Genomic DNA, 14,753 nt, shown 5'->3' with positions numbered 1-14,753 from the left:
TTAATGTGTTTTTAAACGGCATCATTGAAGTTGCGCTGACAGGCGACAGAGGTCCACCGTGTCCCCGCAGCAAGGCTACCCCCCCCCCCCCCTTGACAGTTCACTAGCACCAGCCCCCCCCCGTTGACAATTTACCGCACCCCCTAAGTCAAATGACTTCCTGCAGCTATGGATACAGCGTGAACTTGTCCGTGTCTCCTGATTTACAAAATACCTGCAAAGTGTTTTTGAATGAGCTCAAACATATTCCTCTTCCCTCCTGGGCCGCAGACATTTACAGTGCCATAGGTAGCTACCAAGATACTGCATCTCTCGATCACATGATGTTAGACTAGCTTCCAATTGGTCCAGACTGGTACTACAGCTGCATGGAACATAAGTAGGGAAACTGGTAGATGTCATTCAAGATGTGAAGGGCTTTATTCTGCATGTCCTGACTTCAGTGCTGAGTCCCTTCCACCACTGTGGCCCAAACAGTAACCATGGTGTCCTGTGTGTGTGTGTGTGTGTGTGTGTGTGTGTGTGTGTGTGTGTGTGTGTGTGTGTGTGTGTGTGGCAGCCAGTAGTGTTTGATACATTAAAAAAAAGACAAAGAAAGAAAAAGTAGAGCCAGTGACATCAGCTGCAGATCAGCACACATTCCTGAAGGGGCACCCGTCCTTCTCACTGGGCTCCTCTAGCTGCTCTTCTCCTGACCTTTTCAACCATCGTTCATTCTTTCACTCTTCCCACAAAATCATTCATTCAATCATCCAACTCACCCTCTCTCTTTCTTTCTTAATCTCCTCTCCCCAACTCTCATTCCTCCCCTTCTGTCTGCCCCTCCTTTCCCATCCAATCTCTCCCTCTTTCTGTCTCTCGTTCTATCTCTCAGCTACAGGAAATGGTTTCTTTCCCGATCCAGGGGGTTGGAGGGGAGTACTCACTGTCCCAAACAAAGAGGTCACTGTGTGGATCCTCCAAAAATACAAAGAAGAAAAGGAAGGCAGATACAATCAGAAACCTACTCTCATCCGCCGGACACACACACACACACACACACACACACCACACACACACACACACACACACACACACACACACACCATCACACACACACACACACACCACACACACACACACACACACACACACACACACACACACACACACACACACACACACACACACACACACACACACACACACACACCACACACACACACACACACACACACACACACACACACACACACACACACACACACACACACACACACACACACACACACACACACACACACACACACACACACACACACACACACACACTGTATGTTCCTCTCACGAGGTGCGGATATGGTCAACGCACGACATGGCTACGGCCCAGCAGAAGAGTGAAAGCGTATTCCCATGAGAAAAAAATGGAGGGAGCCAGGTTTGATGAGCTGCATGCAAATGACATGTAAAAATATAAAACTGCGATACTTAAAACGGGGGCCGAGATAAGAGATTTGAAAATGAGGCACTCTTGGAAAGCAGGCTCCTGAACTGCCGGAGATGAGGCTCAGAGATAGAGAGGATAGAGGTTTCCCTCCATCCTCCTCCTCCTCCTCCTCCTCCTCCTCCTCCTCCTCCTCCTCCTCCTCCTCCTCCTCCTCCTCCTCCTCCTCCTCCTCCTCCTCCTCCTCCTCCTCCTCCTCCTCCTCCTCCTCCTCCTCCTCCTCCTCCTCCTCATGACAGGGAGATGCAGATATCAGCCAGTCACAGCCACTGAGTGATGAACACCGGCTCCTTCTATCTCCTTTAATCCTTCTCTTCCACGTTTCCTCCATTTTCTCTCATATTTCCTTTTGTCTCTCGAGTTTTATTTCAGGGCAGGGCTCAATGCTATCTTTTAAAAGTGGTTGCCAGGCTGGCAACCAGGCATCAGCTTTTGGTTGCCAAAACTGAAAATAGGGTTGCCATTTTCAGTCACCTTATATTTTAAGATACCATACAGTTATACATCAACTTAATAATGAACATGTGACACAAAAGAATGTTCAAATGCTTTACAATAAGTAATTAGCACATTTGTTTGAAACCTAAGTGGTAGGAAACTTGTCCACCCTCAATTGCTGATATACTAAATACCAGTAGTGCAGCTGTTGTCATGTTGTTCTTCACAGATCCCTCACAAATGAATTGAGCAAGTCACTAGATTCTTCTTTCTCTTTTATAGAAGTGATTATATTTGTATGCCAATACTTTCCTATGGTAAAGTTTCGTTTTGCACTTTTATTTTGATAGTAATAAGATCGGGACTCTTATTTTGAAGGAACTTTTACCGGAAGTGAACGCACAACGCAGCAGAATTGAACCCACTAAAAGTGTTTCTTCTTAGAATAAGTGAGAAATGGATGTAACTTCTGTTTGACGGCTATCATACTGGAGAAATAAGAAACTGTAATTGTATGCAATCATTTATGGCATTAATAATTAATATATAATTCTTAACTGTGAATGGTTTTCATTTATTTAACATTAGAAATGTATTACTCTGGCCAAATTTGATGGCAACCTAAAATCCCTCTCTTTCCGTACCTTAGATAGAAGATATGATTGGAGACAAAACAGCCAATCACAATTGACCTTCTCGAGTTCTCAGATTTGGTTGGTTTTGTGGCACATCTGTAACGCTGTGACAACTTGAGCGAGCCCGCAGGCAAACTTGAGCGCACACAGGGTGGCGAGGTTGAGCGAGGGAGAGAGCGTGTGCAGGAGTTTGTGAGAGGGCTTGAGAGTCAATTTCTCTTCAAAATATAATTGATGTTGCAAAATATATTTTTCTGTAGTCAAAAATGTTCAATTGCGTGCTCAATAACATTTTCTATGCTCAAAAGACACAACAATAACACCATATATTTCGCCTCTCAAGACTTTACACATTTCCTCTTTGCTTTTCGTTCTAGTTCATTTTGCGCTTTATCAGTTGAATCACTTTGAACATTCGTTTGAGAAGTTGACGGGTTGGCCGAACTTTTTACCCCACAGTCAAACAACTTCATTTGCTTCGCCATTTTTTGTAAAACAAACACACGGCGCACCGCACACGCGAGTAAACGTGCATCGTTTTCTGGCTCCGTAATCACCAATGCACGTGCAACTTAAGTATCAGGTTCCGACTGGTCACAGCAATAATTAAATATCACTCTTAATACAACAAATAATTAACATTGATCTATTTTGGGGTGCACATTTAGCTGTTTGCTGTCCTTATTTCTTTATGTTAAAAACTGGTTGCCACCGATGGCAACCAAAGGCCAAGAAGTGGTTGACATTTTTTCCGAATGGTTGCCAATGGCAACCTGGCAACCATTACTGTCGAGCCCTGCAGGGGATGGACCTTTCCCACCCTTCTCTTTGCCTCTATGTTGTTCCTCTTCCCCCCTGGCCTGGCTGAGTTTCTGTCTATCAGTATTTTATCTTATTTGGCAGTTTTCTCTCCCCTCTCTCCAATCACCCCCCTCTCCCGTGCTGAGGTGCGGGCTCTTCTTTCTGCCTGGCTGACAGACCTGCAGACAGACAGCTGCTGTCATGATGTGGGCGAGTCATACGACAGGTTGCCTGTGTGGAGCACGACGATTCAATAACCACAGATAAAAGCTAGCTCTCCTTGAGGCAATGATCCACAGTGTCCACATTGTGAGAAGAGACATCCATTACTCAAGGGCTGTGCCCAAAAACTCCTTGTCCAGGTTTGAAGTCCCAGCAGTTTTGGCTTTTAGTTTTTTCCCGTGAAAAATAATATGAGAGAGGGATTAAATCTAATATTTCAATGATTTGATTTGATTGGTGAAGATGGAGACCCTGCAAGCTGACTCAAAGCAGCATTCCACACTGTATGCTGCAAGAGGACTGTACCTTTCTTTGAGATGACATCGTCAGTGACTGCTGTTGGTCTGCCCATCTTATGAGTAAAACCCTGAGCAGTTGGCTGTTTAACAGCAGACATATCAACCAATTCAATTACATTAAAGGTCCCCTATTATACTGTTTTACACCAATATATTACAGGTCTCGGATATATACAAAACATGTCTCTGATTGGCTGAAACACCAAACAGATCATTGCAGCATCCCATAATCCCCTCTGTTTCAGCCCTGTTTCCAAAGTGCTGATTCTCTGTCTGTTACTTCAGATGAAAATAAGGAGCCCCTCCCCACGCCCCTCTGAGAGACATTTGGTTACAAAGAACTCAATGGTGCTCTAGGAGGCGATTCAGGTGATAAGGGTTACCTTGGTTGCTGATTGGCTAATGGTTACTCAAGACAAAACATCGTCATGACATCATAAAGTGGCCAAAATCTGATCAGCTGATTTTCAGACAGGTTTTTATATAAATGGATACAATTCATGAAAAAGTGAATTTTGCACACAGGTGACCTTTAAAACAATGTAAACAACTTTTTTCCAAATAATATTCACACTCACACCTAACTCTCTGATACCGCCTTACAGGCTACTGCAAGCCAGGACCAACGCAACAAGTATGTTTGGCTTTGATTGCTTTTGATGACTTTATTTGTGTACATAGCGGAGCTATTTCCTTTTAACAAGAAGATAGAAAAGGGAGTTTACAGCAGAAATAAGTACACAAAGTACAGTATATAAGGTAACACATATATTTGACTGTGAACTAAAAGTAGAAACTCTGGTCTTGCTCTCTAGTTCATAATAATGTCCTGTAGTATTGGGTTCTTCTGGGGGGCATCGCAGAAGGTGTCTCAACACTCGCTGTAATCATCTATTTGTCATCTTCTGAAGGAGCACCATTTTAATTAACATTCTAATTTGATGGGCGGAGGAAAGAAAGAAACAGAGAGGCAGAGAAACACTGTTGATGAGTCCAGATAAAAAAGATCAAAATCAGGATGTAAACAACCCGGCTCAGAGTCAACACAAAAAAAGGAAAACAGCTCTAGAGAAAATGAGAAGGAGACGCTGATCACCTTCACTCATCCTCTCAGCGGAATGAGGGAAGTGGAGAGGAGAGGAGGGAGAGCGGAGGATATATAGGGAGTGAGAAGAGACTACCCAAAAAGTGTTTGAAAAGCCGTGGGTGGCGCGCCTTATCGCCCCAGTTCTCCTGGAGAGATTATTGGGGGATTAGTGCGAACGCTTGTTTCTAAAACATGATGAAAAAACGTTCAGTGCGTGATAACGCTTTGAACTCCCTTACTCTGCTCCTTCTAGGATCGTGCCTTCAGGCTGCCTCTCCAAAACACACAGCATTGGGGTGGGGTGGGGCGAGCTGCTGGGTGCTGCTGAAGGAGGGAGAACAATACGATCGTGTTGGAAGAGTTTCTTCTGTGGCTCACTTTGGACTTCTGTCCTTTTGGAAGATTCAACAGATGCAACACACTCTGGGTTTGCATACACTTAAGCAGCATTACTCTTTTACCTCATATAACTGGCATTTCCCAACAATCCCGCAACTTCGGTCCAATCACATGGACTTGCACTATCAGTTAATTAAAGCAGGATCCAATCAGAAGGAGAGGAGATATAATATCAGATTCTTTATGTGCGATCCAATCAGAATAGCACAAGTGGTGTGCTCACTGCTGGGTTGCCATGGGAGGCTTGCCGAGGAGAACCAGGTTGTTCACTCAACCAAAAACGATGAGGAATCAGCAGCCAGCGATTAGCTGATCAGTAAACATTATTATACCGTGTTCTAAAGTCCAACAGCCATATCAGCCAGAATATATTTAAATAGATAAATGGTTTTACGCCTCTTTCTCAAGAGATGCAAATGGCAGGATTTCCATATGACACAGACCAGTTAACACGGCAATAATCTAACGAAGGAGATCTGTTGGAGGGAGAGCGAGCACTGGATCTCATTTCTCTCTCTCTGCTCCACCCTGGTTTCTCAGAACTCACCCCACCCACATGATAATACACCAACACGCCAAGACAACGTCAAATACCTCTCATTTTGTATTGTTTAAGAAAAAAAGAATCATTGCACTGAAATGCTTCCAGGTGTAGTTGTGTTGCTGGGCCAGCCTCGTATTAAACTTATCTGTCCGGGCCAAATAAGAGGAACATTTTAAGTTCTGAGAAAGCGGGCGATGCTAGGGGGGGGGCAACACTGCCGATTGGGCCATGCCAATCATACAGAGACGGGGGGCAAAGCCCAGGAAGGATGAGGACTGAGGAAGACAGCACGAATAAGATCAAAGTGAGGAAGGCTAGACAACTGCAATAGATCACACATATTTTATGGTGAGGATGAAGCATGTCCATAACAGGGAGATGAACCAGAGAAGGATTCTGAGAGAGCGGGGCCCACCCGAAAGATGACATCTCTCTAAGATAAGATACAAACCGTAACCCCACCATACTTTAAAAGCTGTGTCTCAGAAATAAAATGTGTGTCACTCTGCACCACCTTCAGTTTGCAATGTATTGTGCCAAACAAAAGACATGTCAGTTCTAAATTGGTTTGAATCCTACTTAAAGGATAGAAACAACTTTGTTTCTATAGGTAAATACACATCTGAGTTGACAAATATGACATGTGGGGTTCCTCAAGGCTCCATCTTGGGGCCTCTTCTCTTTAACATCTACATGCTACCACTGGCTCAGATAATGAAGAACAACAAAATAAGTTACCATAGCTATGCGGATGACACACACATTTACGTAACAATTTCACCAGGAGACTATGCTCCAATTCAAACACTGAGTAAGTGCATTGAACAAATCAATGACTGGATGTGTCAGAACGTTCTCCAATTAAACAAAGATAAAACTGAGGTAATGGTTTTTGGAGCCAAGGCAGAACGTTTAAAAGTGAGCACTGAGCATCAGTCTGCAATGTTCAACACAACAGATAAAGCCAGAAATCTAGGTGTAGTCATGGACTCTGACCTGAGTTTCAACAGTCACATTAAAACAGTTACTAAATCAGCCTACTATCACCTAAAGAACATATCTAGGGTTAAAAGACTAATATCACAGCAGGATTTGGAAAAACTTGTCCATGCTTTTATCTTCAGTCGACTGGACTACTGCAATGGTGTCTTCACAGGTCTCACTAAAAAATCTATTAGGAAGCTGCAGCTGATTCAGAACGCCGCTGCTCGAGTCCTCACTAACACTAAGAAAGTGGATCACATCACTCCTGTTCTGAAGTCTTTACACTGGCTTCCTGTGTGTCAAAGAATAGATTTCAAAATACTGCTGCTGGTTTATAAAGCACTGAATGGTTTAGGCCCAAAATACATTTCTGACCTCCTGCTAAATTATGAACCATCCAGATCTCTCAGGTCTTCAGGGACTGGTCAGCTTTCTGTCCCCAGAGTCAGAACTAAACATGGTAAAGCAGCGTTCAGTTATTATGCTCCAAATATCTGGAACAAACTCCCAGAAACCTGCAGGTCCGCTGCAACTCTTACTACTTTTAAATCCAGGCTGAAGACTTTTCTTTTTGTCGCTGCTTTTAATTGAACTATTCATATCTTAGACTGCACTGTAACTTTTATCCATGTACTTTTTCTTGTAATGTTTAATTGAACTATTCATATTTTAGACTGCACTGTAACTTTTATCCATGTATTTTTCCTTAATGTTTATTTTATTAGCTTTTCTTTTTTAATGCTTAATGTCTTTCATTTTTTTTGTAAAGCACATTGAATTGCCTTGCGTTGAAAAGTGCTATATAAATAAACTTGCCTTGCCTTGAAGAAAGGAATGAGGATTAGTCCTACAAGCAATCCAACCATGTCTATGAGATGAGTATAATAAAAAACGAGTATAATAAAAAAGAGAATATTAAGTTGGGCTATGTTTTTTTGTGGCTTTCTAGCCATCAATTTGTATCTGCAATTAGAGTTTACAAAACACTGGAATAATTAGAATGCCTAAACAAACAAAAAGGCATGTGATCATAGAGTTGTAGTTCCAATCTCCTGGCAGGAAGTAGCTTCCTATGCTACACACAGTATGCAGTGTTCACACTGGAGAAGTTACAAAGCACAGTATATATATACACTTCAGATTTGAGTGTGCTGTTGATGTACGATATTCTCCTACAATGCTAAGCTCAGACAAAAGTCAGAACATGTCAAAATGAGTGTGTGGTTCAAAGTTGTTGAAACATGTTTACATGTTGTTTACAGTGACATTGTATAATTTCCTGTAGGTTTTATACCATTTTATATGAACCGCCCAATATGAACTAATAATAAACAGCTCTTACTCTTCATGCTAACCCGACCTCCCCCCACCCTGCTGGGGGCAGTACTGTATATGTGGTAGAAATGGGCAGATGAGTACAGAATATTATACTTGTAGAAAAGGATTGTGAACTGGGTTTGATGCTGGGCTTCAGCTACGCAGCAGGAGAAGAAACTCTCAAACACACTGAGGAGGATAGCCCTGACCCCTGCTGACCCATGAGGGAGGGATAGATGTAGAAGGGGGAGGATGTGGAGTGACAGGGGGAGAAACACAGGAGGAATGTGAGATTATGGCCACTATCTCCAGCAGATACTGAATGTCCATCTCCTCACTTCTTCAGACGCAGATAGGAGGGGAGAGGGTGGTAGGAAGGGCAGAAAATGAGGAAGAAGAGAGAAATATGTATTTAGAGTCCGAATGAGATGCTTTCTTTACGAAGGGAACCTTTGAAAGAACAGACACTGACTTTACAGTCCAGAGGAGGAAAGAGGCGGCATGGGCAGCGGAAGGGAGGGGAAGAACCAAAGGTGATGGGTGAGAGAGTGTGCGCGAGAGTCAGTGCTCACACACACACACACACACACACACACACACACACACACACACACACACACACACACACACACACACACACACACACACACACACACACACACACACACACACACACACACACACACACACACACACACACACACACACACACACACACACACACACACACACACACACACACACACACACACACACACACACACACACACACACACACACACACACACACACACACCTTCTGTACACTCAGAACCATACTGATAATAAATGAAATCTTAGAAATGAGAGCCTATCAAGCAGGAATCAATCACTGGGGTTTGTTATCCAGGAGGATGGCGCCATGTGGAGATAAAGAACAGGCGGACGTCTGGGGAGGGCTGGGAGGAGAGGAAGAAGAGAGGGGAGAGGATGGGAGTCAGGGGACGGCTAGGAGGAGAAGAGAGAGGAGAAGAGATCAGAGAGGAAAGAAGTGGAGGAGAGGATAACTGAATGGGCCATTTAGTGAACAGAATATGATCTGCTTCAGACAGACGTGGACAGTTACACTGGGCTGGACACACACACACACACACACACACACACACACACACACACACACACACACACACACACACACACACACACACACACACACACACACACACACACACCACACACACACACACACACACACACACACACACACACACACACACACACACACACCACACACACACACACACACACACACACACACACACACACACACACACACACACACACACACACACATTTTACACATAAATATGTGTCCCCGGTGTGTCAGGAGACTCACATAGTGATGTCTTCTCTACATCACCATGTGTCCCCGGTGTGTCAGGAGACTCACATAGTGATGTCTTCTCTACATCACCATGTGTCCCCGGTGTGTCAGGAGACTCACATAGTGATGTCTTCTCTACATCACCATGTGTCCCCGGTGTGTCAGGAGACTCACATAGTGATGTCTCCTCTACATCACCATGTGTCCCCGGTGTGTCAGGAGACTCACATAGTGATGTCTCCTCTACATCACCATGTGTCCCCGGTGTGTCAGGAGACTCACATGGAGACTCACATAGTGATGTCTTCTCTACATCACCATGTGTCCCCGGTGTGTCAGGAGACTCACATAGTGATGTCTTCTCTACATCACCATGTGTCACCGGTGTGTCAGGAGACTCACATAGTGATGTCTCCTCTACATCACCATGTGTCCCCGGTGTGTCAGGAGACTCACATAGTGATGTCTTCTCTACATCACCATGTGTCCCCGGTGTGTCAGGAGACTCACATAGTGATGTCTTCTCTACATCACCATGTGTCCCCGGTGTGTCAGGAGACTCACATAGTGATGTCTTCTCTACATCACCATGTGTCCCCGGTGTGTCAGGAGACTCACATAGTGATGTCTTCTCTACATCACCATGTGTCCCCGGTGTGTCAGGAGACTCACATAGTGATGTCTTCTCTACATCACCATGTGTCCCCGGTGTGTCAGGAGACTCACATGGAGACTCACATAGTGATGTCTTCTCTACATCACCATGTGTCCCCGGTGTGTCAGGAGACTCACATAGTGATGTCTCCTCTACATCACCATGTGTCCCCGGTGTGTCAGGAGACTCACATAGTGATGTCTCCTCTACATCACCGTGTGTCCCCGGTGTGTCAGGAGACTCACATGGAGACTCACATAGTGATGTCTTCTCTACATCACCATGTGTCCCCGGTGTGTCAGGAGACTCACATAGTGATGTCTTCTCTACATCACCATGTGTCCCCGGTGTGTCAGGAGACTCACATAGTGATGTCTCCTCTACATCACCATGTGTCCCCGGTGTGTCAGGAGACTCACATGGAGACTCACATAGTGATGTCTTCTCTACATCACCATGTGTCCCCGGTGTGTCAGGAGACTCACATAGTGATGTCTTCTCTACATCACCATGTGTCCCCGGTGTGTCAGGAGACTCACATAGTGATGTCTTCTCTACATCACCATGTGTCCCCGGTGTGTCAGGAGACTCACAAAGTGTCAGAAAATACAACCCTCTCTCTTTTCCTCCATACCCACATCTCTAAAAACGGGGGTACAACAGAGCTGATCCAGATCTGCTGCGTCATGACGACATTACCCAAATGTGGGCTGGCTTTACGTTGAACTCCAAAGGGGCGTGGCCAAATAAAGAATAATAGGTGAGCTTTAAGTCTTTACTTGTGAAGTTTTCTTTTTTTAATGAAGAAACAATGAAATTGCAGACTGAATTCATTTTCTGAACAATTTTCTAAAATAATTAACAAATTGTTCCAAGACTATTCTTATAAAGATTAAACAGCAGTGGTGGCCGGCCCATAGGGGCGCTAGGGGCGCCGCCCCACCTCTTCCCACATTCAAAATTAAAAAAAATAAATATTTTTTTATTTTTAAATAAACAAGGTAAATATTATATAATTGGTATCAGTAAAATGTATAATCCACAATAACATCTCGTTTAAAATTGTGTTACGACGATGTCTAAAGTTACTGATAAGTCACATGTTTCCTGCCTGGCCTTGCCCATGTGTCATTACCTTTATATATACAGTCTATGGTCATTACCCTCTCTCGTCTGGGCGGTAAGAAAGGAGCCCTCAACCAGTGCAGCAGCAGCCACTAGCAGCTGACTGTTGCTATCTGTAAACTATGATGCCGAAACATAATTTCAGCCAATCAGCGTCGTCAAATCTGATGATCACCGGGCGCCAATGTCAGCGCCCGGTCCAGTCTGTGAGTAGTTTGGACACTAGTGACTCGTATCCGGTGGGGTGACGCAGTACGGCAGTAGTCGATGAGGATGGCTTCATGTGCAGGTGGAGTCTCCGGACCTCGGTCCCCGCCCAATTCCGTTCAAGAGCTAATCTCAAATCCTTTCGAAAGGAGAAGTTTGGGAGATAAACTGTTGCTTAAAGACCTTGGACCGGACCAGCCCGATTTGTATATATCACAGCAAGCTCGTGAAAAAGACAAAACGTATCAACGAGGCTTCTCATGTCGCTGGTACACCAGAAAGGCATGGCTAGCTGGATGCAAACAGGTACATGCTGTCTTTTGTTTCCCATGCTTGCTCTTCAAACAGCCGGGGATAGATACGATTAGTGCTGCGTACCTGGACTCACATTCAGGTTCAGGTCCGGACTCAAGTCCAGAGGTTCAGGTTCAGGTCCGGACTTATAAGTCCGGACCTGAACCCATGGCTTGTGTCAAGTTGTGTGAGTAACTAAAGTGAACTTATTGTGAGCTAATTATCAATTGAAATTAACTCATAAACAACTCAAATTCAAACTCGTCAGGTTTATTGTGCTCCCTTCCAACTTGTGTCTACATTTCTCTACAAAGTACAAATGTAAAAAAAACACTTTTTGTCACTTAGTCTACAAATGACTTATGACAGCAACTACAGTGAACTACAACAAAGTTCAAACATTTATTTCATTTACCAAACTAAAGTAACCAAACAGTCCCTGAGCTGACTGAGCCTAAATCCCTAAAACGTTGCTGAAAGGTAGAGTGTAGAGTAGACTATACGCATTACACACCTACTATACAGTATAGGCTACACTGTAGTGACTGTACAGTCAGAGTGTACTGTACTGTCTGTACACCATGTATTTTCTAAACTCTACATGTGTACATGATACAGTACATACTACATACATAGTGATGTACATACATACTGTTAGAAATTAAAATCAATGTTGATATGGCGTAATTTTGAATTAAATACACTATTTAATTTAAATCAGTTTTATTCTGAAAAAAACGGAAGTTCACACTATTAATTTAATACTTTTATTCTGAAAATTATTCACTTCCGGTTAGCATTAGCATGTGGCGAAATGCTACGTTTTCAAACCGTGAATCGAAGGTGAAATGACATGTGATGTTGTACACTGAGCACACTGGGATTAGCACTCATTTATTGACGCTGAATAACGTTCATCAGGGAATGTTTAAATAACCACAGACACCAGAATATACGTAAGTGCTAGTTTTTTTGCGAGTCCAAGTACCGGTTCCCGACGTTCCGGTTTTAACCGGACTTGAACTGAAACTTTTTACAAGTCCAGTACCGGTTCGGCGTACCGGTACGCAGCACTAGATACGATCTGTTCAGAAACTAGACTAAAGTTAAACAAGTACAAACCACATACTGTCTGTGTCATGGCGAATACAGTCGCTGGTTTATTTATGTCTGTAGGCCGTTGCTGTGAGTGTGGACGGTCGGAGCATTTACAACGTTAGCTTAGCCAATCTCCATTTAGAAAACACGCATTTTAAAAGGTTTTTCACCTGCCGTCTGTCTGCAGACTTGTCAAAGCATTAATTCATGGTTGTTACTATCCGGTATCAGTATGTTGTTACTTCGGCATCATTTTGAAACGTGTATTACAATTAAATCACGGTCAAATATGTTCATCTTGTTGTAGTTGTAGCCCCCTTAACAGCGATTCTCTCTAGTTTAGCATACTCAGCCCGACTCAGCCTGGTTGTTCCTGGCCCTAGAACCACAATTTTATGGGGCCAGAAAAACTGTGAATTAGGACCCGCTAGCCGGTACTAGGCCAAGTGGAAACGCAACCAAAAACGGGCCCGCACGGCTCGGCACGCTTAAAGCGAGGTCCGCGCTGCCGTGGAAACGCGCCATTACATCACCAGAAGTCCTAATTTAAGGGGTAATTTCTCCCAAAAAAATATGTTTTACTCACTATATCAACAGCCCCACCAAAAATATTTTCCACCAGCCACCACTGTTAAACAGTAATTGTCGACAGCTTCAAACTAGTTTGGAATAACAACTTATTTGTACTTGCAATTACAGGTCAGATATCACTGGTGGAATTTAGAAAATATAGATAATTGTGTGTGCCGTCAGCCACGGTTAGCAGATATTAGAAAATATACATAATACGATTTTGAACTGAAGCTTAAGCTCGCCAACAGTGTTACAATATAGTTTATATTGATGTCAACTCTATACAGTCAATACTATAAATTAATATATTTAGAATATCTGTAATCTTCTAGTGGTAATATCTAGCAGGATTTCAATGCAAGACAAGGGCACCAAAAGCAGAACAAATACCTCAATATCACAAATTCAACAACGTAGGACAAACATAATTTATAAATGAAGATGATTGAAACCTTCTATTGTTTTACAATGGCTTTTCATCATTTGTTATAGTGCATTGAGGCTATTCAGGAAGAGCATCATGTCCATGTGTATAAGGATTGATACACGTGATAGTGGCTCAGCCTCAGTCACTATGACAGACTCTTTGCAAGAGGTAAGTAGAGGTCTTACCTCTGTATCAGGATCCTCTGTGCTGCCCTCTGATTGGAGGATTCCTGGGTAGGGGCCCCACATTGTGTCTGTTTCGAGATCCCTGCCAGCGACCACCTTGCTGCCCCCCCCTACTTCACTTAACTCCAGCTCATCTAGAGGAAGGACACAGAAAGGATTGGTTAACATCAGGGGATATAAAACAACTGTAGGTACATTTATATCATAGGTATCAAAACATCCTTTTTCAAATGATTTGTAAGCATTAACATATTTCATTTATTTATAGCTTGTAGTCACCCTTACTTATAGCTTTAGTACTAAAGCTTTTTTTGAAGAGGGAGATGTTTTACTGACTATTCAATACTGGGATAACTAGTATTAATAGAAACTATGGTCTTTAATCAAAAAGTGTTTTTTATACCTTTCATAGTGTTAAAACATGAACCGTAGCATTTCATAGAGACCACATGACGGGCTCAAATGCAAAAACAAAACAACAAACAAAAAGACAGAATGTGGATGAACTTGAGCTGAACCCTGCATCCGTTCAGACAAAACAGCTGAAACTGTCCACGCTCGACAGCAGGGGGAGTTTGATACCACCAGCAGGGGGGGTGTGATACCAGCCGTGCTCT

The 14,753-nt window shown here is 43.4% G+C and overlaps 1 protein-coding gene across 1 annotated transcript in view; it reads right to left on the bottom strand.

Moving 5' to 3' along the window:
• Window positions 1–14,753, bottom strand: part of zfpm1 (zinc finger protein, FOG family member 1) — a 111,467-nt gene that overhangs the window by 13,776 nt on the left and 82,938 nt on the right. The window contains exon 4 of the mRNA XM_034085248.1: window positions 14,137–14,270. Coding sequence (XP_033941139.1) covers window positions 14,137–14,270 — 134 coding nt within the window. The remainder of the gene's footprint in view (window positions 1–14,136; window positions 14,271–14,753) is intronic.

The sequence above is a fragment of the Pseudochaenichthys georgianus genome, chromosome 6 (genome assembly GCF_902827115.2).
Source record: "Pseudochaenichthys georgianus chromosome 6, fPseGeo1.2, whole genome shotgun sequence".
NCBI lineage: Eukaryota > Metazoa > Chordata > Actinopteri > Perciformes > Channichthyidae > Pseudochaenichthys > Pseudochaenichthys georgianus.
Note: the sequence above shows the minus strand (reverse complement) of the source record. Positions and strands in the feature narration are given on the sequence as shown.